The sequence below is a fragment of the Schistocerca serialis genome, chromosome 1 (assembly GCF_023864345.2).
Source record: "Schistocerca serialis cubense isolate TAMUIC-IGC-003099 chromosome 1, iqSchSeri2.2, whole genome shotgun sequence".
In the NCBI taxonomy this organism is placed as follows: Eukaryota; Metazoa; Arthropoda; class Insecta; order Orthoptera; family Acrididae; genus Schistocerca; species Schistocerca serialis.
Window position 1 is genome coordinate 1,261,389,970 of NC_064638.1, and position 22,724 is coordinate 1,261,412,693.

General features: G+C 40.7%; 1 protein-coding gene across 1 annotated transcript in view; it reads left to right on the forward strand.

Annotated features, from left to right (window-relative positions):
• The window catches only part of LOC126456806 (Down syndrome cell adhesion molecule-like protein Dscam2), a 567,168-nt gene extending 557,879 nt beyond the window's left edge, over window positions 1-9,289 (forward strand). The window contains 3 exon segments of the mRNA XM_050092599.1: window positions 5,025-5,148; window positions 6,780-6,920; window positions 8,541-9,289. Coding sequence (XP_049948556.1) covers window positions 5,025-5,148; window positions 6,780-6,920; window positions 8,541-8,592 — 317 coding nt within the window. The 3' untranslated portion in view covers window positions 8,593-9,289.
• Window positions 9,290-22,724: the final 13,435 nt, after the last annotated feature.

Here is a 22,724-nt window from a genome sequence, read left to right on the forward strand (position 1 = left end):
CAGACATTGGCAACTTAAAATGAGCTAAGACAAAGACAAAGCTTATTATATCAGCAAGGTGGGGCTGCCATTTGACACACGTCCTATCTCAGCAAATACCTATTGTGATCCCCCAACAATAGTCTGTCAACCCAATTCTAACTTTCTTGGGCTACAATCCCCTTTACTAATACACCCTGTTTTTGTATGTACAGAATCCTACACTGGCTCCTCCTGTGGAGACCCTTACATAACAACACTTGAAATAATTTTCCACTTAGGTTAACTCTTACATAATGTAATTTTCTGAGCAACTATTTTTCCTTCCTTGTGCTGCAGAGCCTGGGAAGGGTCCACCTGTTCATTGCCATGGGGTGTCTGTCCATACGAACTATGTTGAACTTCTGTTTCTTTCCCCTTTTGTATTCTTACATCAGCCCTCCAGACCTTCCGATGCATTCTGAACCACTGACATAATGGCTTGACATTTTTGGGTGCACCGTCACCCCACCATGTGACAAAGACTACTTGTTGTTGTCACCCACTACCTTCAGTTCTGATTATAATGTTCTGTCAAAAGTCAAATGTTTCACAATCTCAAGCTCAGATCGTGATGCTGTTTGCACCAGTCTCTCGTAAATAAAAATCCACAACCATGAAGCTTATGTTTCTAACTGATTTCTCGTCTCTGTAAATCCATAACTTAAGACTTTGTAATGAACAAGATCAGCGGGACGACGTACCACTGCCATGTCCCACAGTAATCCAATGATCAGTGACGTCACTCTTTAATCCACTTTAATCATAACTTAACAATGATTGGAATGTCAGATCCCTTAATTGGGCAGGTAGGTTAGAAAATTTAAAAAGGGAAATGGATAGCTTAAAGTTAGATATAGTGGGAATTAGTGAAGTTCGGTGGCAGGAGGAACAAGACTTTTGGTCAGGTGAATACAGGGTTATAAATACAAAATCAAATAGGGGTAATGCAGGAGTAGGTTTAATAATGAATAAAAAAATAGGAGTGTGTGTAAGTTAATACAAACAGCATAGTGAATGCATTATTGTGGCCAAGATAGACACAAAGCCCACGCCTACTACAGTAGTATAAGTTTATATGCCAACTAGCTCTGCAGATGATGAAGAAATTGATGAAATGTATGATGAAGAAGAATATAATAATTCCAATCTCAAAGAAAGCAGGTGTTGACAGATGTGAAAATTACCGAAGTGTGATGCCACACCAGTTGTTACACTTTGTCAGATCTCCTTTCCGGGCAACTTGATAAGGATTCCTTTCCTCCAATCTTCTGGGATGGTTTCTGTGTCCCAGATTTCTTGGAACAGGGGCAGTAACATATCTACTGTTACTTGATAGTCTAACTTGAGCATTTCCGCCACCATGCTGTTTACACCAGGTGCCTTGTTAGTCTTGCAGCTTTTAAGAGCTTGATAATTTTGCTCGTGCTGGGAGGTTGAGTATTGATTTGCAGTGCAGGCACTTCTTGTTAGTCTAGTTCCTCCTGCTCTTGTTCTTCTTGATGGATCATGGTCATATTAAACACCTCATTAAAATATTCCTTCCTTTAGCTTCTGCTCGCTGTTGGTCAACAGTTCACCCTCTTCGACTTCACTGGCTTACATTAGTTAAAGGTTTTTTTGGACAAGTGTTTGGTGATATTATATAGCTCTTTTGAATTGCTCCTTTCTGGTACCTCTTGAGCTCTTTCTGCAAGCTGTTCTACCCGATTACTTCTATCAGATCTAGTGCTTCTCTTCACTTGCTGATGAGCTTCATTGTACCTTGCCCTAAGGCGTGGTTTTCTTCATCGTCCTACACTGGTTGATCAAGGCCTTTATTTCTCTTCTTCCTTCAGTCTTCAGATCAGATATCCATGGCTTCCTTCTGGTGTCCTAGAGTCCTAATACCTTCTCACTGGAATTTAGGAAGGTTTTCTTGATTTTATTCCACTTCCTCTCCACTTGTGTACTTGCCTCTTCCTCACTTTGATCCTCCACCCCCAACTGAGTATATCAGTTTTTCAACTCCAGCCAAACTCTTTTCTAATGTCCTTGTTTTGAAGTTTTCTAGTATTGAATCTTTTCTGCCTGCAAGTTGCATCGTGATAACTAGTAGCAGCAATCTTTAACTATACTTCAGGTATTACAAGATGGGGTCATTTCCACAGTCAGCATCTCTTCTGTTCCGGACATCAAGAAGGGAATGCCTCTGCATCTGGCTAATTGCAAAATGATCACTCTGATTTTGTGTCTTGCCATCTGGTGAGAGCAATGTTATTTTATGGCAGAGTTTGTGTGGGAACACCAATCCTCCAATAACCAGCCTGTTGTTAAGGCACATATCAACAAAATGCTCTTCATTGTCATTTTGGACTCCAGAACCGTGTTTTCTCATAACTTTCTCTAACCCTTCATTTTCACAACCAATCCTGCCGTTGAGGTCTCCCATCACAATTTTTATGTCTTTCTTTTTGCTCCTGGCTAGAACCTCTCCCAATTGTCCATAGAAGTTGTACTTTTCTTGAGTGTCTGCTTCTTCTGTGGGTGCATAACGCTGCACAAGATATATATTTCTTACTCAGGTCTTGAATTGATCTGTAATAATCCGATCTGAGATTGAATTCCACTCTAATAAGCTTCTCCTGCACATGAATGAAATGAAGTAGACAAAAGCTTTCCAAGAAGTGGCTGTGAATGACACACTGCAAATGAGAGAACTTTATCACTGGAAAATTTGCTCATGAAGATTAGGCGTATTGTTAGGGGATTTCTCTACTTATGTGAGCTTGGGACTAGATAAGCATTGAGACACTGCTTGTGATTTTTACTAGCAAGTAATTGGAAACTGAAGATGGACTCTTGTCATTTTCATGGTCTTCTCTTTCCCCTTTCCCTGAATACGGAAGTGTCTTCCCATCTCTTAACCTGAATTCCCCAAAATCATTCCATAATGTTTCGCTCAGTCCAACGCCAGTTTGTATCGTTCCATCTCCCTGGAGACTTGTTCCAGCTTTCTGTACTCGAACATTGTTCTTACATTCCAAAACCCCACTCTTATCCTTGTTTTAAAGCCAAAGGTCGTCAACGAGGTGTCCGTCCAGTTTGCTCTCTTATGTGTTTCAGTAACAGTATAATTTTTATGAGGTGGGGTTGTTAGCCCCACACCCAACCCTCAAACTGGAGGACCAGGATTTGTGTTAGGTTTACTACCCTAGGGAAGCTGGCTTCACTATGTCTCTAGAGCCCTCCCTGCCCTATATTGTGGGACACATTTCGTCTGGCTCCTCAGTCAAGATCAATCCGGCTTGGGTAATCCTGCCAGTAGCTATGCTACCGCCGGCATAGCTCTTGACTTTGCAGAAGCATGCAAGCCCTCCCGCCTGGCACTGAAGGTGCCTACTACCTTTGTGTCCCCTGGGAGGGTCATGGAGAGAGCTGAGGAAAATAAATTGCCAAAAAATAGTATAGCTTTCATAACAAGTTTCCTCTTCATGGACGGAGGAGAGGAAGTTGTTTAGGAAGGTAGGAAAAGTGAAGTAGGCCAGTCAAAAGCTAGGTTAATAGGTTATGAGGGCATCGAGGAAATTCCACATTTCATTGTTTAATTTTCACTAGTTCATAAAGAAAAGAGCATAAAAGCAGTTGAACTGCTAACTTTGGAGCTACCCCTTGAAACAGTAGCTTCAATGATGCCTCATCCACCTCCATTTTTTGTATTCCATTGAATGATATCACAATCAGGAATGGTCAAGAAATATCATCTTCTTGTGCAAAATTTTTGTCTACAACCAGTAGCCAGCTGGATGATGTAATTGTGAAGTCTAATCCACTTAGTATGGTGGCTTGCCATTTTGAGTCCATCTTCAGTTTCCAATGACTTGCTAGTAAAAATCACAAGCAGTGTCTCAATGCTTATCTAGTCCCAAGCTCACATAAGTAGAGAAATCCCCTAACAATACGCCTAATCTTCATGAGCTAATTTCCAGTGATAAAGTTCTCTCATTTGCAGTGTGTCATTCACAGCCACTTCTTGGAAAGCTTTTGTCTACTTCATTTCATTCATGTGCACTATATCATACTCCACCTATCTATCTTCATTTTCATATATCTAGTTTGTTGACAACATTGTAACTTCTGCATTTCGACAGTGCAGAAAATCCAAAACACACTGATTAACAGACACTGAATGATGTAAACTATGCTTTTAAAAGGTATCTTGGAAAGCTTTTGTCTACTTCATTTCATTCATGTGCTCTATATCATACTCCACCTATCTATCTTCATTTTCGTATATCTAGTTTGTTGACAACATTGTAACTTCTGCATTTCGACAGTGCAGAAAATCCAAAACACACTGATTAACAGACACTGAATGATGTAAACTATGCTTTTAAAAGGTATCTACGTTAGTACAGTCACTTTTCATTAGTCTGTTCAAAAAGAAAGGGAGAAAATACTACACTGTACAAAGTGCCCACACTAATGCTTATATAAGGCATTATTAAGATGCATATGCTGATGGGACTCAGAATACCTGTTCCAATTGTAATTAAGTGCAAGTTTTACTGTCTTGATTTCATTAGTAGACTGAAGCAAATAAACGTTTTATAGTAGTGAAATAATAAACACTGCTAAAACATGAAATAAAAACTATTAACTGCCACAAACTTCTCAATTATTTTAAGACTGTGAATGGGGAATTAGTGAACAATTTGTAGTATAAGCATTGAAAGTGAAAGCAATACCTTTCCTTATGCAGTTCTACTTCCTTGTTTGGGTTTAATCAATTACCTTTCAATGAAAATTCAAATTTCTAATAATTCCGGATGCAGTGGAATATGTTTTTGTATAGTTTTCAGAAGTTCTCGAGCCCTTCAGTGCATAGGTGATGATTGTTGTGTCAGTACAGTTTTAGCAAGCTAGTGTGTACTGTAGGTCTAAAGTTGATGCACATGTAGCAGTGCTTAGAAACTAATACTTTGCTTATTATGAGGCACATGTTTACTAAATGAAATATTTTACAGAAATTTATCGCCTTGACTCAAGTACTGAATCAAATGAGACTTCACCTGTTCCCCACAGAAGACATACTCCTCAGCATTATTCTGTCTGCAGCAGCAAGAGAGGAAAGCAGTCGCTCGCCAGGTAGTCAAGGTTTGTTTCTAGAAATTGTATACAACTTCATGCTATTCTTATAAAGAAAATTCTGTGTATCAGGTGCTTTTTCTTAGGTTTATAGAAATGAAAAAGTCAGACTTTCTTAATTAAGAATACAAGATAGAAACTACATTAGAGGACAGTATTCACTTTGGTGGATGCAACTTGTTGCAATTGTTGTGATCCATCTGCAGAAGTTAGGTGCCTTCTGGCATAGAGGGTCACAATTACTATACCAGCCTACTTCCTGCTGCAAATACTTCAATTTTCACCAGATAGCATATCCTAAATTTGTAATCTTGACCATACCCAGCTGTCGTGAGGTCATGAGGAGACCTCAGAACAGTTGGGCCCTTCTCACCTTGGGGGTTTGAGTGACCTGCACTTCCTTTTTAACCATTTCTTATCCATCGATCTCTCCAAGGAGGGAACTGTTAGTTCCAAAGTTATGACTGTGAATGTACTTTTCTGTATCTCTGTTGGCAGTTATGTTGCTCTTCAATGATTGTTGTTCTGGATACTCCCCATGTTCCATTCTTTCATAACACACATATTCGGATTATTTTCCCTGTGCATTTTCTTCTCTCAAATTATATTTTATTTGCAAATCTGTCACACTTGTGTGATTCTGCTGATTGACTCTTATTCTCCATTTATTTTGTTTCTTGTTTCGTTGATGGCAATGTTCGATTGTCAGTATTTCAGTTATTTTTTCTACGAGTGTTGGTACAGAAGTTGTTAAATTCTCAAAGAGACAGGTGGGCTGGTAAGTTCCTACTTCCAGGAGGAGCATCTCTAAATACTGGTGTTGGTTTTTAAATAATCCAGTGGTCTCTTGAATACCAGGTATATCCAGAGAGAAAATATTTTGTTCAAGAAAAGCTTAAAGTCCATTGTTCTCAGTCAATTTTACAATTATATTATAGTTTCTCCTCCTAGCACCAATATTGAGAGTTTTGCATCATGAAGATCCCTTCTGTCTCTATGAATTTGCCAGTACATTCTTTTTTATACATTTTTTGTAGGAGTAATGTCATACCATTACAGTATATCTCTTGAATCTTTATTATTGAGCATTCATTGCAATAATTTTTGTTTTATGTAATAATTGTGTGACCCCCTAAGCGAGGCCTGTTGGGAGGTAGAATGTCTTTCAAAATATTTTTGACAGTTTGGTAGTTCTTCCAAAACAACAGTCATAATACAAGTTCCACATTTGCCGAGAATTAGAGATAATTATCAAGAAATCAACAAGCAAAAACTTATGATACATATCATTTTGAGATTTGGCACGTTGTTTTTATTACATTAAGTTCAGAAGCATGAGACAGACCCATAGATTGTGTATAACACTTAACCATAGTCTGATATAGAGTAGAGCTTTTAGGAAGCTATTTACTACTCACTGTTTCTATGAAATTTAAAATTTACTCTACTATGTACAACCAAATCTCTTGTCTTTCTCTCTCTCTTTTTAAAATGTGTAACATTCTCAGTTAAGAAAGAAAGAAATATCAAATTGTCTTATATTCAGAAGGGTAATGCTACTGTGGTTTTTTCCCTAGTTGCACATTGACCTAAGAATACTTTTAATCATCAGGACAATCCTTGTTATTCGACAGCCCAGAATCTAGTTCTGCTGAAGATGAAGCCAGCTTCTCCAGTTATCAATTACAGCCCCCATCTGGATTCTCAGATAACCAAGAACTGAGTGAGGCTGAATGTGATCGAGATACCAGCCAGCTTGATAAGCTGCTTGCTAGGTATGTATAGTATTAATACATTGCTTAGTAATAAAATGCACAATGTGTGGCAATATTTGAGTGGTTTAAAGGTCTGAATAATAAAACTACACAGATAACAAAAACCCTACACTAATACTTTTGTCAGTAGAGAGGAAACAAGGAATTCCACAGAAGTGTAACTATAGTTTTCAAACAGCTGCTTAAAAATTAAGGTGCACCTTACAGTCCATAGCATCTTATAGTTCATAAAATATGCTGACAAACTTGTCGGGGGCCTTAAAGATTGTTGCCAAATTCTGAATGTGGCTTCCTTTCTGATCAGACCCAGCTTTTCTAACTGTATTGCATTTAGGAGCTCTTAAGATGTGAAACAAGTAAATTTTTTAATAGTTCTTTCAAAAGTTGGTTGTTTGCTTAAAAGAAAATAAGATGTACATTTGCAAAGATTGCAATATTAAAATAATTATAATTAACTTGACACTTTGGAATTTAAAGGTAGTCTGTTCACCAGTTTAAAAAAAGCCAGTTATGAGACATGAAAGTGTAAAGAAACAATATTGGGGAATGTGTTAAGTTCACACAAGCAACCTTCATTCATTGCCCTCTGTTACTAATATTTATTGGCATTTACTGTTGTCTGTTGACTAAAACCAAACTGTCACATTTTTACATTGATTTTATATGAAATTTTCTGTTGTTTTGTATATGATCCACACAGTTAAAATATGTCCATGGTTGAGGGTTTTACCTCACCTTTTATGCACTGCTAAAGGAATTATAAGCTTAAGACTTTTGGAATAATTTCTTCATCTTGTGATGTGTTTGTTAGAAAAAGCAATGGCATTTTGATTTCATCTGTTACTTTTTATAATGGAGTTACTGAAACTCAGTCTTCCGTTTTGGAATCATCATATTTATTATTTATGTATTTGTAAGGTTTGTTTATAGTAATTTGTGATCTAGAAATTTTAACAATTCTGACCTCATGTGAGAGCACACACTTTTGGAATCCAAGCTGTTATTTAGCAGAGTGCTGGAACTAGTATAGTGTACAAAATATACATTGAAAATATCAGAGTTAATATGGGCACTTTTTCTTTAGTGGACTTATTCGTTTCCATTTTAATAATTTCCATGTTACCCATAACTTCCAGAAAGTAAAATATATTCATAATATGCTGTGCACTAGCAAATTCAGTACTCTATTCATTCAATTTTCTCATTTTTACTATCCTTTCCTTGGCCTCATCAGTCTTATGTGATTTGTCATTCAGAATAATTAGCAATATCACATGTTCATTTTGTTGTGGAGTGCATAAATGTTGTTATGGTGCTGCTTATTAGAGTAACAGCTGGACTTTTGCTAGCTACTGTACACTTAACACAATTCATCAACTGTTTTAGCATTATCCAGTACAAAGTTTCTCACATTTTTCTTGTTAGTTTCACCTGGTAGCTTTGTCAGATTAAATATATAGATTTGTAGCAAGGAAAATGATCTTAACAAATGATTTATTCCGAAAGCTAGCAAGTTTTCTGTGTCTTTTGCGTATGCTGCTCAGTGACTCAGTGCTTCTGCTATTCAACAAATGGCCTCGATCATTTGTGAATTTATAGGCTATTATTCAATTGTTACAGGTTTAAACAACAAAAGGAAGAGGAGAGGCTTCAGTATACGATTCATGTCTGATCTTAACAAATGTTAAGATAAAGTGCAGTTTAGGTAAAGTGCAAATGTGGACACAGTTATGTGATAAAACTTGTAGCCTTTACTGTTGTTGTGAAGTGTGGCCCTGCTATGAAATGAAAACTGCATTTTTCAAGAATCACGGATGGGTTAAGCTGGAACTGAAATACAGTCCATTAACATAAACACTTTCTTCCAGTTAACTAAAGGAACCAGAACAATGAAATATTCATAATACTTCACCTTTAACTGTGTATGGTATATATTATATATACTTCAATGAAATGCCAAATATTTTCTAATACATTATTTTTTGACATGAAGAAAGATGAATGTTATCAGAATTTTATTTTATTAAAAAAAATGTGAACTTTGTCTGGAATATGTGGCATTGGAAGGGAGGTTTGAGACTTCAAGGTGCCAAATATTTTAGGACTACTTTATTATATACTTTCCAAAGACTGATGCATTGTACAGGTTAAAAGCTGTTGTGTGTTCAATTTTGTCTAATAACAAAGGAACAATTAATAAACAAATAATTGTGTCGGTACACAGCTCCCCTGCACTTGTAGTAATGTAAATTCTGTATTGTCTACTGCTGCATGCATGTGAACCTAATATAAAGTTTCTACACAATTACATGAATAAATGTCTGTGCAGAGTGTCAGCTTTGGAAATAAAACAGATTTTTGAAACTTCACTGTGTTGTTCTTATTGTTGTTCTATTTTACACCTAACATGATACATTAATTTTCACTGACTGACTGGCTCCTTTTCCTCAGTATTAATCACATTCTGAAAACAATTTGAGTCCTATGTTATTGTGTGCAGTTGGTTTGCAGTGTTGCTACATGTGCTGTGTTAAACTGTGGAAGGGAAACGTATTTTTCATTAAAGGTAGTGTAAATAGCATGGAGAGTATCTGGACTACTAAAAGCAACCATATGCCAATTTCAAAAATTATATCCTTCATATTTTCCCAATGTTGACCCCAATAGTGTTAAGACTAATAGATGAATTATCATGTTGTCATTATAATTAAAGTGCAACAACTTACAGAGGTCTAGCATGGGCTGTAATTATCACAAGGCTGTGAAGCTTCATAGAGTGCTAATGTGTGAATGCAGAAAAAAATTAGTTACAGTTTTGGCCACCAGATGCAAGTTCCAGTTTTGGCCACCATATGCAAATCTGGCACTCTGAATGCAAGAAAGAGGTATAGAAATATTTCTGTATGCACCAGGTTAGGAATGGGACTCTAGCAGAAAAGGTCAAAGGAGTGAGAAAAGTGTAATGTTGTTTTTTTTATTAACAACCACTACACAATTTGTTCCGTATGAACACTGGAGAGGTCGCTGGGTGCTTCATCCGAAAACAACATTATCAATAGCTGCCTGCAGCAGTTCTAGTGGAATCTGAGTAGCATGTTATAATGTTATATGTATAGTGAAATTAAGAACGTTGTATTTTTGGTGGGGATGGCCTTCAGACAACGGAAAAGCAGGCCATGGCAGAACACCACTGGAGTCAAGGGAAGATACACATTTTTTTGGGTGGTGCATGCAAGGAAGCATTTTGGGACACTTTTACGTTGGTTCTTGATGAAGGCAAACCTGCCAATGATATAGCATGTTTTTTGAGCAAAAGGTTGATGGATTTTAGGCGGTGAACAGCTGCTACAAAACTTTAATATTTAAGTCTTTTGTATTCATGCTGGAAGGAGGCAGACCTGCCTGAGGTGACATGAGTCACTTGGTCATATACGTGATTGATTCTGGACAGTGTATGGCCACAATGATTCTCTAACCTTTTTCAAATGCATGTGGAATTAAGAATTGACAGAATATGTGTTTCTACTCATTAGATTGCGTGTGCTAACTTGTAAATTATAGTGTTGGACTCTGACGTATTTAAATCTGGTGAATAATTTGTGTATTGTGATCATGAAAGGGACTTAGTTTTCACGTATCTAGGATGACTATTTATCTTGGGGATTCTGGTACCATTTTCATAATGCTCTCAATGCAGCTTAACTGCATTTAATAAGGTTATTTTCTGTTTGTATTTTAATTGGATATTGTAGGACCACTTTCAGTTTAGTTGAGATACACTTTCATGAGTAAACTTTATTCAACAATTATGAATGCATGGTGTCTGTACTTTTGGATATGTCTGAAAGAATAGGCACCACATGAAATCCGCAGCTGTGATATGTATTATGTGAACTAATGGTGGAGTGGGGAGAAAGGAAAGGAAAGGGAAGGATCTAATGAAATCAGTTGCATTGGGACTTAATGTGAAATCAGCAGTGACGAATACACTCAGAGTGCCTGTCACTATACCATGGTATCTGCATGTTATCGTGACCTCATTATACAGCAAGCAATACCTGTTTTGAAGAGCGCAACTGTGTGGAAACAATTGTTTTCATGGAAGATGGGGCAACACCACAAGTCACTCGTCCATGAAAGATGTGCTTAATGCACCCCTCCATGAATGTGTTGTCTCCAGAGGTTTTACAGATGTGTGACGTGTGAGATCAACTGATTGAATCTAAGTGACTTTTGGTGCTGGGTATATCTAAAAGTAGGCCTTTATGAGGGACACTTTTGGTCTCTACCTGATCTGAAGGGCAGTATATTGGAACATTGCAACATTACCTATCAGTTTTCTGCTGATTAGGTGCTCTCTAAACAGCATCCCACATGAGCAAAACATCTGTGACTTTACCTGACATTGCTCCACTGTAGGTAGTTGGGCTATGCACGGTTCTGTTTGAAAGGAGTAGCTCGATGTAGGTCATAGGGTCGAGCCTAGGAAGCTGAACATCCTGAGTTCAAACCCCAGTCCAGCACACATTTTCACTGGTCTCTGCTGATTCTGCATGAAGTCCTGATGCACTTGATATCATTAGTTTCTCCCCTCTCCTTTCTCCTCTCCCCACACACACCTTCAAGTTTCATAATATTTATTCAGTTTAATTTTGAATACAACATTTTTATTAATTATTCGTTTATCTTTTATTTAACATTCCTGAGTATTTTATTAAATTCACAATTCTAGCCAATGCACAGACTATTTGACTATAGGATCACAGCTACAAGTTATTATATGCAGTGAGTTAGCTGTTGGGCAAGAAAGCAGATGTGTGTGGCTCAATACCTTGACTAATCGAGCTATTCCTTTTAAACGGAACCGTGCATAGCCCAATTACCTGAGGTGTGAGCAACATCAGGTAAAGTTGTAACAGGTTTGATCTTGTGGGAAGCTGTTTAGATAGAACCTGCCAGCAGAAAACCAATAGGTGATACTACCGTGTTCCTGTATACTGGTCTTCAGATCAGGTAGAAACTGCATGTGTCCCACGTAAGGGACTTCTCTTAGATATCCCCAGGGCCACTAGTCACATGGATCAGGTCATGTGATCTTGCAGGCTGTGCTTCTGTAAAACCTCTGGAGGTAACACATTTGCGGAAGGGTATATTAAGCAGATCTTTCACTGGGCGAGTGACATGAGGTGTTGCCTCATCTTCCCATTTTACAGGAAAACAATTGTTTCCACATTGTAGCACTCTTCCAAAGCGGATGGATATGTGTGTGTGTGTGCGAGTGTGTACCTGTCCTTTTTTCCCCCTAAGGTAAGTCTTTCCACTCCCGGGATTGGAATGACTCCTTACCCTCTCCCTTAAAACCCACATCCTTTCGTCTTTCTCTCTCTTTCCCTCTTTCCTGATGAAGCAACTGTTTGTTGCGAAAGCTTGAATTTTGTGTGTATGTTTGAGTTTGTTTGTGTGTCTATCGACCTGCCAGCACTTTCGTGGTTTGGGGATTTCATAGGGATGAACCAAGAGGTTACAAAGGTTAGGTGCACGGCGGAAAGACACTCTTGGTGGAGTGGGGAGGATTTCATGAAGGATGGATCTCATTTCAGGGCAGGATTTGAGGAAGTCGTATCCCTGCTGGAGAGCCACATTCAGAGTCTGATCCAGTCCCAGAAACTATCCTGTCACAAGTGGTGCACTTTTGGGGTTCTTCTGTGGGAGGTTCTGGGTTTGAGGGGATGAGGAAATGGCTCTGGTTATTTGCTTCTGTACCAGGTCGGGAGGGTAGTTGCAGGATGCAAGAGCTGTTTTCAAGTTGTTGGTGTAATGGTTCAGGGATTCAGGACTGGAGCAGATTCGTTTTCCATGAAGACCTAGGCTGTAGGGAAGGGACCGTTTGATGTGGAATGGGTGGCAGCTGTCATAATGGAGGTACTGTTGCTTGTTGGTGGGTCTGATGTGGACGGATGTGTGATCTGGCCATTGGACTGATGGAGGTCAATGTCAAGGAATGTGGCATGGGATTTGGAGTAGGACCAGGTGAATCTGGCGTCTGACATTTGGCATTACCCCCAAAGGCCTCACACTTAAAAGTTCCCATCTCTGGCTGTAACCCTTCTTTCCATCAGTCCTTATACCAGTTCCAAACTGAACACTCCATAGATCTCACCCGCCTAATCCGTCACCTACACATCAACTCAGCCAATGAACACACCCGTCAACTCCTATCCTTAATAAAAGTCCTCAATCTTTCCTCTCCCTCATCCACACCGGCTGTTCAGAGCATCCTCCTACAGGCCAACCGCAAATTAGAACAGCATGCCACCCTCCACCTCAAAAAAACTATCCAATCTCCTGGTTTCCCACCTCCGGAAAGGCAACTCACTCACCCTCCACAACCTTTCCAGCAAACCTCAACCTCCTCTCATTGCACACAGACTCAGTCTCTCCCATCTACTCAATCTCCCACTTCCAGCTCCACAACACCCTAATTCAGTAGTTAACCTTTCCTCCAAACCTCTCTCCCAATCCGAAACCTCTGTCCTATCCAAAGGCCTAACCTTGAGCCCTACTCCCAGATTCAACCAAACAGCCCTCATCAAAGATTTACTGTCCTACACTCGTAGTCTCTGCTGGAAATATCACTTTGCCATGAAGAAAAATAATCCTAATCCTACTCCTAATGATCCAACTTCCCAAGACACTATCCAAATTGAACCCTGCCTGCAACAGTTCCATCCTCCGTCACAGTGAGACCCACCCACTCTTCCTCAAAATCACCCTCTCCAAACCTTCCAGGAATTTCTCACTTCCAGCCTTGCCTCTCAATCCTTCTTGAAAAACCTTAATCCTACTCCCAACATCACCACAGCTGAAGTCCAGGCTATCTGTGATCTGAAGGCTGACCGATCCATCGTCATTCTTCCGGCGGACAAGGGTTCCACGACCGTGGTACTTGATCGTCGGGAGTATGTGGCTGAGGGACTGCGTCAGCTTTCAGACAACACTACATACAGAGTTTGCCAAGGTAATTCCATTCCCGATGTCCAGGCGGAGCTTCAAGGAATCCTCAGAACCTTAGGCACCCTACAAAACCTTTCACCTGACTCCATCAACCTCCTGACCCCACCGACACTCCGCACCCCTACCTTCTACCTACTTCCTGAAATACACAAACCCAATCATCCCGGCCACCCCATTGTAGCAGGTTACCAAGTCCACACAGAACGTATCTCTACCTACGTAGATAAACACCTTCAACCCATTTCATGCAGTTTCCCATCCTTCATCAAAGACACCAACCACTTTCTCGAATGCCTGGAATCCTTACCCAATCTGTTACCCCCGGAAACCATCCTTGTAACCATTGATGCCACTTCCTTATACACAAATATTCCACACATCCAGGGCCTCGCTGCAATGGAGCACTTTCTTTCACGCCGATTCACCTGCCACCCTACCTAAAACCGCTTTTCTCATTACCTTAGCCAGCTTCATCCTGACTCACAACTTCTTCACTTTTGAAGGTCAGACATACCAACAATTAAAGGGAACAGCCATGGGTACCAGGATGGCCCCCTCGTATGCCAACCTGTTTATGGGTCGCTTAGAGGAAGCCTTCTTGGTTACCTAGGCCTGCCAACGCAAAGTTTGGTACATATTTATTGATGACATTTTCATGATCTGGACTCACAGTGAAGAAGAACTCCAGAATTTCCTCTCCAACCTCAACTCCTTTGGTTCCATCAGATTCACCTGGTCCTACTCCAAATCCCATGCCACATTCCTTGACATTGACCTCCATCTGTCCAATGGCCAGCTTCACACATCCGTCCACATAAAACCCACCAACAAGCAACAGTACCTCCAGTTTGACAGCTGCCACCCATTCCATATGAAACGGTCCCTTCCCTACAGCCTAGGTCTTCATGGAAAACGAAACTGCTCCAAACCTGAATCCCTGAACCATTACACCAACAACCTGAAAACAGCTTTCGCATCCCGCAACTCCCGACCTGGTACAGAAGCAAATAACCAGAGCCACTTCCTCATCCCCTCAAACCCAGAACCTCCCACTGAAGAACCCCAAAAGTGCCCCACTTGTGACAGGATACTTTCCAGGACTGGATCAGACTCTGAATGTGGCTCTCCAGCAGGGATACGACTTCCTCAAATCCTGCCCTGAAATGAGATCCATCCATTATGAAATCCTCCCCACTCCACCAAGAGTGTCTTTCCGCCGTCCACCTAACGTCTGTAACCTCTTGGTTCATCCCTATGAAATCCCCAAACCACCTTCCCTACCCTCTGGCTCCTACCCTTGTAACTGCCCCCGGTGTAAAACCTGTTCCATGCACCCACCCACCACCACCTACTCCAGTCCTGTAACCCGGAAGGTGTACACGATCAAAGGCAGAGCCACGTGTGAAAGCACCCACGTGATTTACCAACTGACCTGCCTGCACCGTGAAGCTTTCTATGTGGGAATGACCAACAACAAACTGTCCATTCGCATGAACGGACACAGGCAGACAGTGTTTGTTGGTAATGAGGATCACCCTGTGGCTAAACATGCCTTCATGCACGGCCAGCACATGTTGGCACAGTGTTACCCCGACTGGGCTATCTGGATACTTCCCACTAACACCAACCTATCAGATCTCCGGAGATGGGAACGGGCCCTTCAATATATCCTCTCTTCCCGGTACCCACCAGGCCTCAACCTCCGCTAATTTCAAGTTGCCGCCGCTAATACCTCACCTGTCATTCAACAACATCTTTGCCTCTGTACTTCCACCTCGACTGACATCTCTACCCAAACTCTTTGCCTTTGAATATGTCTGATTGTGTCTGTATATGTGTAAATGGATATGTGTGTGTGTGTCAGTGTATACCTGTCCCTTTTGCCCCCTATGGTAAGTTTTTCCGCTCCCGGGATTGGAATGACTCCTTACCCTCTCCCTTAAAACCCACATCCTTTCGTCTTTTCCTCTCCTTCCCTCTTTCCTGACGAAGCAACCGTTGGTTGCGAAAGCTAGAATTTTGTGTGTATGTTTGTGTGTCTATTGACGTGCCAGCGTTTTCGTTTGGTAAGTCACATCATCTTTGTGTGTGTGTGTGTGTGTATGTATATATATATATATATATATATATATATATATATATAATAGAGGGAAACATTCCACGTGGGAAAAATTATATATAAAAACAAAGATGAGGTGACTTACCGAACGAAAGCGCTGGCAGGTCGATAGACACGCAAACAAACACAAACATACACACAAAATTCAAGCTTTCGCAACAAACTGTTGCCTCATCAGGAAAGAGGGAAGGAGAGGGGAAGACGAAAGGAAGTGGGTTTTAAGGGAGAGGGTAAGGAGTCATTCCAATCCCGGGAGCGGAAAGACTTACCTTAGGGGGAAAAAAGGACAGGTATACACTCGCACTCATGCACATATCCATCCACACATACAGACACAAGCAGACATATTTATGTCTGCTTGTGTCTGATGCTGGAAAAAACATTAATTTACAATTATTTACAATTTCATGTTATCTCCTTCAATGTACTCTCCTCCTCGGTCTCTACACCGCTCCATACAAATTTTCCACTGTTCATAGCAATGCTGCAGATCATTTTCGGTAAGTCCATACATTACTTCCATCGCTTTTTCTTTTACTGCTTCAACAGTCTCAAATCTAGTTACTTTCAAAGCTGACTTGACTTTAGGGAAAAGAAAAAAGTCACAGGGGGCCAAATCAGGTGAGTAGGGTGGATGATCTAAGATGGGAATGTTGTGTTTTGCCAAAAAGTCTTCACTGACAACGCACTGTGAGATGGGGCATTGTCTTGGTGAAGGATCCATGACTTTTTCCTCCACAAATCGTTCCGTTTTCTCCGTACTCGCTCACCTAGGGTAGCCAGGACGCTAATGTAGTAATGCTGATTCACTGTTTGTCCCTCTGGTACCCAATCAATGTGCACAATCCCTTTGATGTCAAAAAAAACAATCATGATTGCCTTGAATTTCGATTTTGACATTCGTGCTTTTTTTTGTCGTGGAGAACCAGGAGTTTTCCAATGCCTCGATTTGCGTTTAGTTTCGGGATCGTAAGTAAAAAACCACGATTCATCGCAAGTAATAACATTTTGTAAGAAGGTGGGATCACTTTCAATGTTTTCCAGGATGTCAGAACAAATCATTCTTCGGCGTTCCTTCTGTTCAATTGTGAGACACTTTGGAACCATTTTTGAACACACTTTGTTCATGTTGAAACTTTCATGAAGAATCTGCCTAACACTTTCCTTGTCAACCCCTGTTATATCAGACACTGCTCTGATTGTTAAACGGCGATCTTGTCGAACAAGTTTACTGATTTTTTCAATGTTTGCATCAGTTTTTGCTGACAATGGTCTTCCAGTGCGAGTGTCATCACTGGTGTCTTCGCGGCCATCTTTAAATCGTTTAAACCACTCAAACACATGTGTTCGTGATAAACAATCATCGCCGTACACTTGTTGTAACATTACAAACGTTTCACTTGCAGATTTTCCTAGTTTGAAACAAAATTTGATGTTAACACGCTGTTCTTTCTGTACACTCAACATTTTCCGACGCACAGACAAAACGTCAACTACTTAAAACAGACGCCACGGGCAGACTGAGTGCAGGAGGCAGATGAAACTCGAGCAGTAGGCAGAGCGAGAGTCACGTGACAGGCCACGCGATTTTCAACCTTATTGCATTCGTTTTATTGTTTCACCAGTACTAGTCTGGTTTTTTTCTAGCCACACCTCGTACATATGATCACCTTCTGCAGCAGCTCAAAACAGACTGCAACATGCCTCTCAGCTGTAAAGCTAAGAACAAGTGATCCACAGCAGGTGGAGATGCAAAACTCATCATCCCGTCTTGCAGATATGCTGTGCCCATGTACTTTATATTACCTATACATAATAATGGACCATTTATCTCACAATATACTGCCCAAAACTTGACTATGAACTTAAAAAATTGTTAAGTATCATGACTATCTTTCATCATTAGGGAGGACAGAGTTACTAACCCATTTTCCTTAAAAATGAGGTTTTAAACTGCAACAGATATATAGCTTTTCAAGTCTTATCAATCTCTGTCCTGGCGAAGTAGTATACCTTAAGCATTGTACCAATTTTATGAAATCAATTTCTTTTGCAAACATTCTTTAAACTGTCTGGAAGTTCCATTTGTATTACTTTGCCTCTGGCTCTTTCCATTTATGTTAATACTCTGCCATCTCCAGGAACTCACAATCTCACAAGCTTTTATATACCTTATAATGGTACAGCTTCCCAAAATGTCAAGTCAACATGATGATACTAGTCCAATATCATATACTGTCTGTATAGTTGAGTGAGTATCGTATAGTTCTATATGTCCTAAAGTCTATATAAGTAAATGTAACATTCCAGATTCATCACCGAGTACATTCCGAATTGTTAATTGACTGACACCATTAATCAGAATTTATGGCTAAAAAAATGGCTCTGAGCATTATGGGACATAACTTCTGAGGTCATCAATCCCCTAGAACTTAGAACTACTTAAACCTAACTAACCTAAGGACATCACACACATCCATGATCGAGGGAGGATTTGAACCTGCGACCGCGGCGGTCGCGCAGTTCCAGACTGTAGCGCCTAGAACCGCTCGGCCACTCCCGCCGGCCAGAATTTATGCTTATGCCACATTCTGTAACAGTAAACAATTAGATTGCAGAAATGTTAGCATGAAAAATCAATACTTCTAACTAACAAAATCGTAATTCAAAAATCCGATAACAGAAAACCTCATTGCTTAGTGAAACAGCTTAAAAGACATTACCAAGCGAAGTATTTTCATTCATTAATTATTTTTATGTCCTCCTTTGTAATTAATATTCTTTGTAATTACATTTCTAATTAACTCTCCACTGTTTACACCACCCAAATTTCCGATTTCTAGAATTTGAAGCTATAGTTGTGAGTTTTACGTATGTAATCAGATAAAGCATGAGTTCTGTACTGTCAATAAATGTTAGTAACAAAATCCATTTGGTAACTAATTACGAAACTAAAATAATATGAAAGACATGATTGTAATTAAAGTTCAGATTGATTTTCATATTTAAAACCAAAGATTATGTCATTCAATTTTGTACTTTGTACCATATTCTGCTGTATTATAAGTTTCTATACGTATTGTAAATGTTAATTATAACATCAAAATTGTACCAAATTAATAATGGGTTATTTCAAAATTCATTGTTGAAATTCTGTATAAAGAAATGCAGCAGCGCTGCCTTGTCTCGGTGTTTTACCTCAGTGTGTTTTGTTTTGATGTGCTGTAGACAGTCGGTCTTCTGGTAATGCTGACAGAATTGAAAATACACGAGTCTGTTATTTACATAGTTTCCACATGCAAATACAGAACCAGGCAAATGTCAAAAGAAAAATTCGACAAGGTGGAGACAGCAACAAAAACAACAGGTTTTATATAATTTTAGTGTAACTTCCACTCATCTCAATACTGCTCAGAGTGATAAAAACTGTGTTTGTTACAGTAGAAACACCACTTAGACCATATAAGTTTGACTTTTGGATATTTATTATCACAGAGTGTGCTCACTGCCGCCGTTGGATAAGCAGCTGCCAGCAGCAAGTCGTATGCTCCTAGCTCACTCATTTGTTACATAGTTTAATTCTTAATTTCTTTGCGTGTTTTTGGTACTTGCATTGTTTAATTCATAAATTTCGGGCATATTATAGTATTTGAGAGTTGCAGCATCGCGTTTTAGTACCTGAATTGTGTAAAATCGCGTAGTCTCCTTCTGCTGCCGAGCAGTGTGTCAGCAGTGCGCAAGTAGCAGCATTACTGCATTTACTAGGCAATCTTGTATTTCAATAACTGTTTAAATTTTGTGTCGATTTGTTTGTGCTCTCTGTAGATTAGTTCAGACGTTCTTTGCACAACAGTTTTTAGCATGGATAGGGACTGCAACTGCTGTGTTCGGATGCAGGCTGAGTTGGCATCCCTTCGCTCCCAGCTTCAGGCAGTGTTGGCTTCGGTCACACAGCTTGAGGCTGTTGCCAATGGGCATCACTGTGGGGGTCCGGATGGGGGTTTGTCGGGGACGGCCAGCTCATCCCATGCATCCCCCGATTGGACTACGACTGTGGCTGCCCGGGATACTGTCTGTGGTAGAGTGGGAGGTCGTCTTGAGGTGTGGCAGGGGGCGAAAGACATTCCGGAGGGCTGAATGGAAGGCCTCTCCAGTTTGTCTGACGAACCGGTTTCAGGCTCTGTCTCAGGCTGATACTGATCTTCGGCCGGACATGGCTGCTTGTCCTGTTTCAGAGGTTGCCCCTCAGTCTGCAGGATCCGGGCGGTCGCAGAGGGTGGGCTCACTGGTAGTTGGGAGCTCCAACATCAGGCGCATAATGGGGCCCCTTAGGGATATGGCAGCAAGAGAGAGGAAGAAAACTAATGTGCACCCCGTGTGCATACAGGGGGGAGTCATTTCAGATGTGGAAAGGGTCCTTCCGGATGCCATGAAGGGTACAGGGTGCACCCATCTGCAGGGGGTCGCTCATGTCGGCACCAATGATGTTTGTCGCTATGGATCAGAGGAAATCCTCTCTGGCTGCCGGCGGCTATCTGTTTTGGTGAAGACTGCGAGTCTCACTAGCGGGATGAAAGCAGAGCTCACCATCTGCAGCATCGTCGACAGGACTGACTGCGGACCTTTGGTACAGAGCCCAGTGGAGGGTCTGAATCAGAGGCTGAGACTGTTCTGCGACCGTGTGGGCTGCAGATTCCTCGACTTGCGCCATAGGGTGGTGGGGTTTCGGGTTCCGCTGGATAGGTCAGGAGTCCACTACACGCAGCAAGCAGCTACACCGGTAACAGGGGTTGTGTGGTGTGGACTGGGCGGTTTTTTAGGTTAGATGGCCTCGGGCAAGTACAGAAAGGGCAACAGCCTCAAAGGGTGTGGGGCAAAGTCAGGACATGCGCGGACCAAGCAGCAATCGGTATTGTAATTGTAAACTGTCGAAGCTGCATTGGTAAAGTACCGGAACTTCAAGCGCTGATAGAAAGCACTGAAGCTGAAATCGTTATAGGTACAGAAAGCTGGCTGAAGCCAGAGATAAATTCTGCCGAAATTTTTACAAAGGCACAGATGGTGTTTAGAAAGGATAGATTGCATGCAACCAGTGGTGGCGTGTTTGTCGCTGTTAGTAGTAGTTTATCCTCTAGCGAAGTAGAAGTGGATAGTTCCTGTGAATTATTATGGGTGGAGGTTACACTCAACAACCGGGCTGGGTTAATAATTGGCTCCTTTTACCGACCTCCCGACTCAGCAGCATTAGTGGCAGAACAACTGAGAGAAAATTTGGAATACATTTCACAGAAATTTTCTCAGCATGTTATAGTCTTAGGTGGAGATTTCAATTTATCAGATATAGACTGGGACACTCAGATGTTTAGGACGGGTGGTAGGGATAGAGCATCGAGTGACATTATACTGAGTGCACTATCCGAAAATTACCTCGAGCAATTAAACAGAGAACCGACTCGTGGAGATAACATCTTGGACCTACTGATAACAAACAGACCCAAACTTTTCGACTCTGTAAGTGCAGAACAGGGAATCAGTGATCATAAGGCCTTTGCAGCATCCCTGAATATGGAAGTTAATAGGAATATAAAAAAAGGGAGGAAGGTTTATCTGTTTAGCAAGAGTAATAAAAGGCAGATTTCAGACTACCGAACAGATCAAAAAGAAAATTTCTGTTCCAACACTGACAATGTTGAGTGTTTATGGAAAAAGTTCAAGGCAATCATAAAATGCGTATTAGACAGGTACGTGCCAAATAAAACTGTGAGGGACGGGAAAAACCCACCGTGGTTCAACAACAAAGTTAGGAAACTACTGCAAAAGCAAAGAGAGCTTCACGCCAAGTTTAAACGCAGCCAAAACCTCACAGACAAACAGAAGCTTAACGATGTCAAAGTTAGTGTAAGGAGGGCTATGCGTGAAGCGTTCAGTGAATTCGAAAGTAAAATTCTATGTACCGACTTGACAGAAAATCCTAGGAAGTTCTGGTCTTACGTTAAATCAGTAAGTGGCTCGAAACAGCGTATCCAGATACTCCGGGATGATGATGGCATTGAAACAGAGGATGACACGCGTAAAGCTGAAATACTAAACACCTTTTTCCAAAGCTGTTTCACAGAGGAAGACCGCACTGCAGTTCCTTCTCTAAATCCTCGCACAAACGAAAAAATGGCTGACATCGAAATAAATGTCCAAGAAATAGAAAAGCAACTGCAATCACTCAACAGAGGGAAGTCCACTGGACCTGACGGGATACCAATTCGATTCTACACAGAGTACGCGAAAGAACTTGCCCCCCTTCTACCAGCCGTGTACTGCAAGTCTCTAGAGGAATGGAAGGTTCCAAATGATTGGAAAACAGCACAGGTAGTCCCAGTCTTCAAGAAGGGTCGTCGAGCAGATGCGCAAGACTAGAGACCTATATCTCTGACCTCGATCTGTTGTAGAATTTTAGAACATGTTTTTTGCTCGAGTATCATGTCATTTTTGGAAACCCAGAATCTACTCTGTAGGAATCAACATGGATTCCGGAAACAGCGATTGTGTGAGACCCAACTCGCTTTATTTGTTCATGAGACCCAGAAAATATTAGATACAGGCTCCCAGGTAGATGCTATTTTCCTTGACTTCCGGAAGGTGATCGATACAGTTCCACACTGTCGCCTGATAAACAA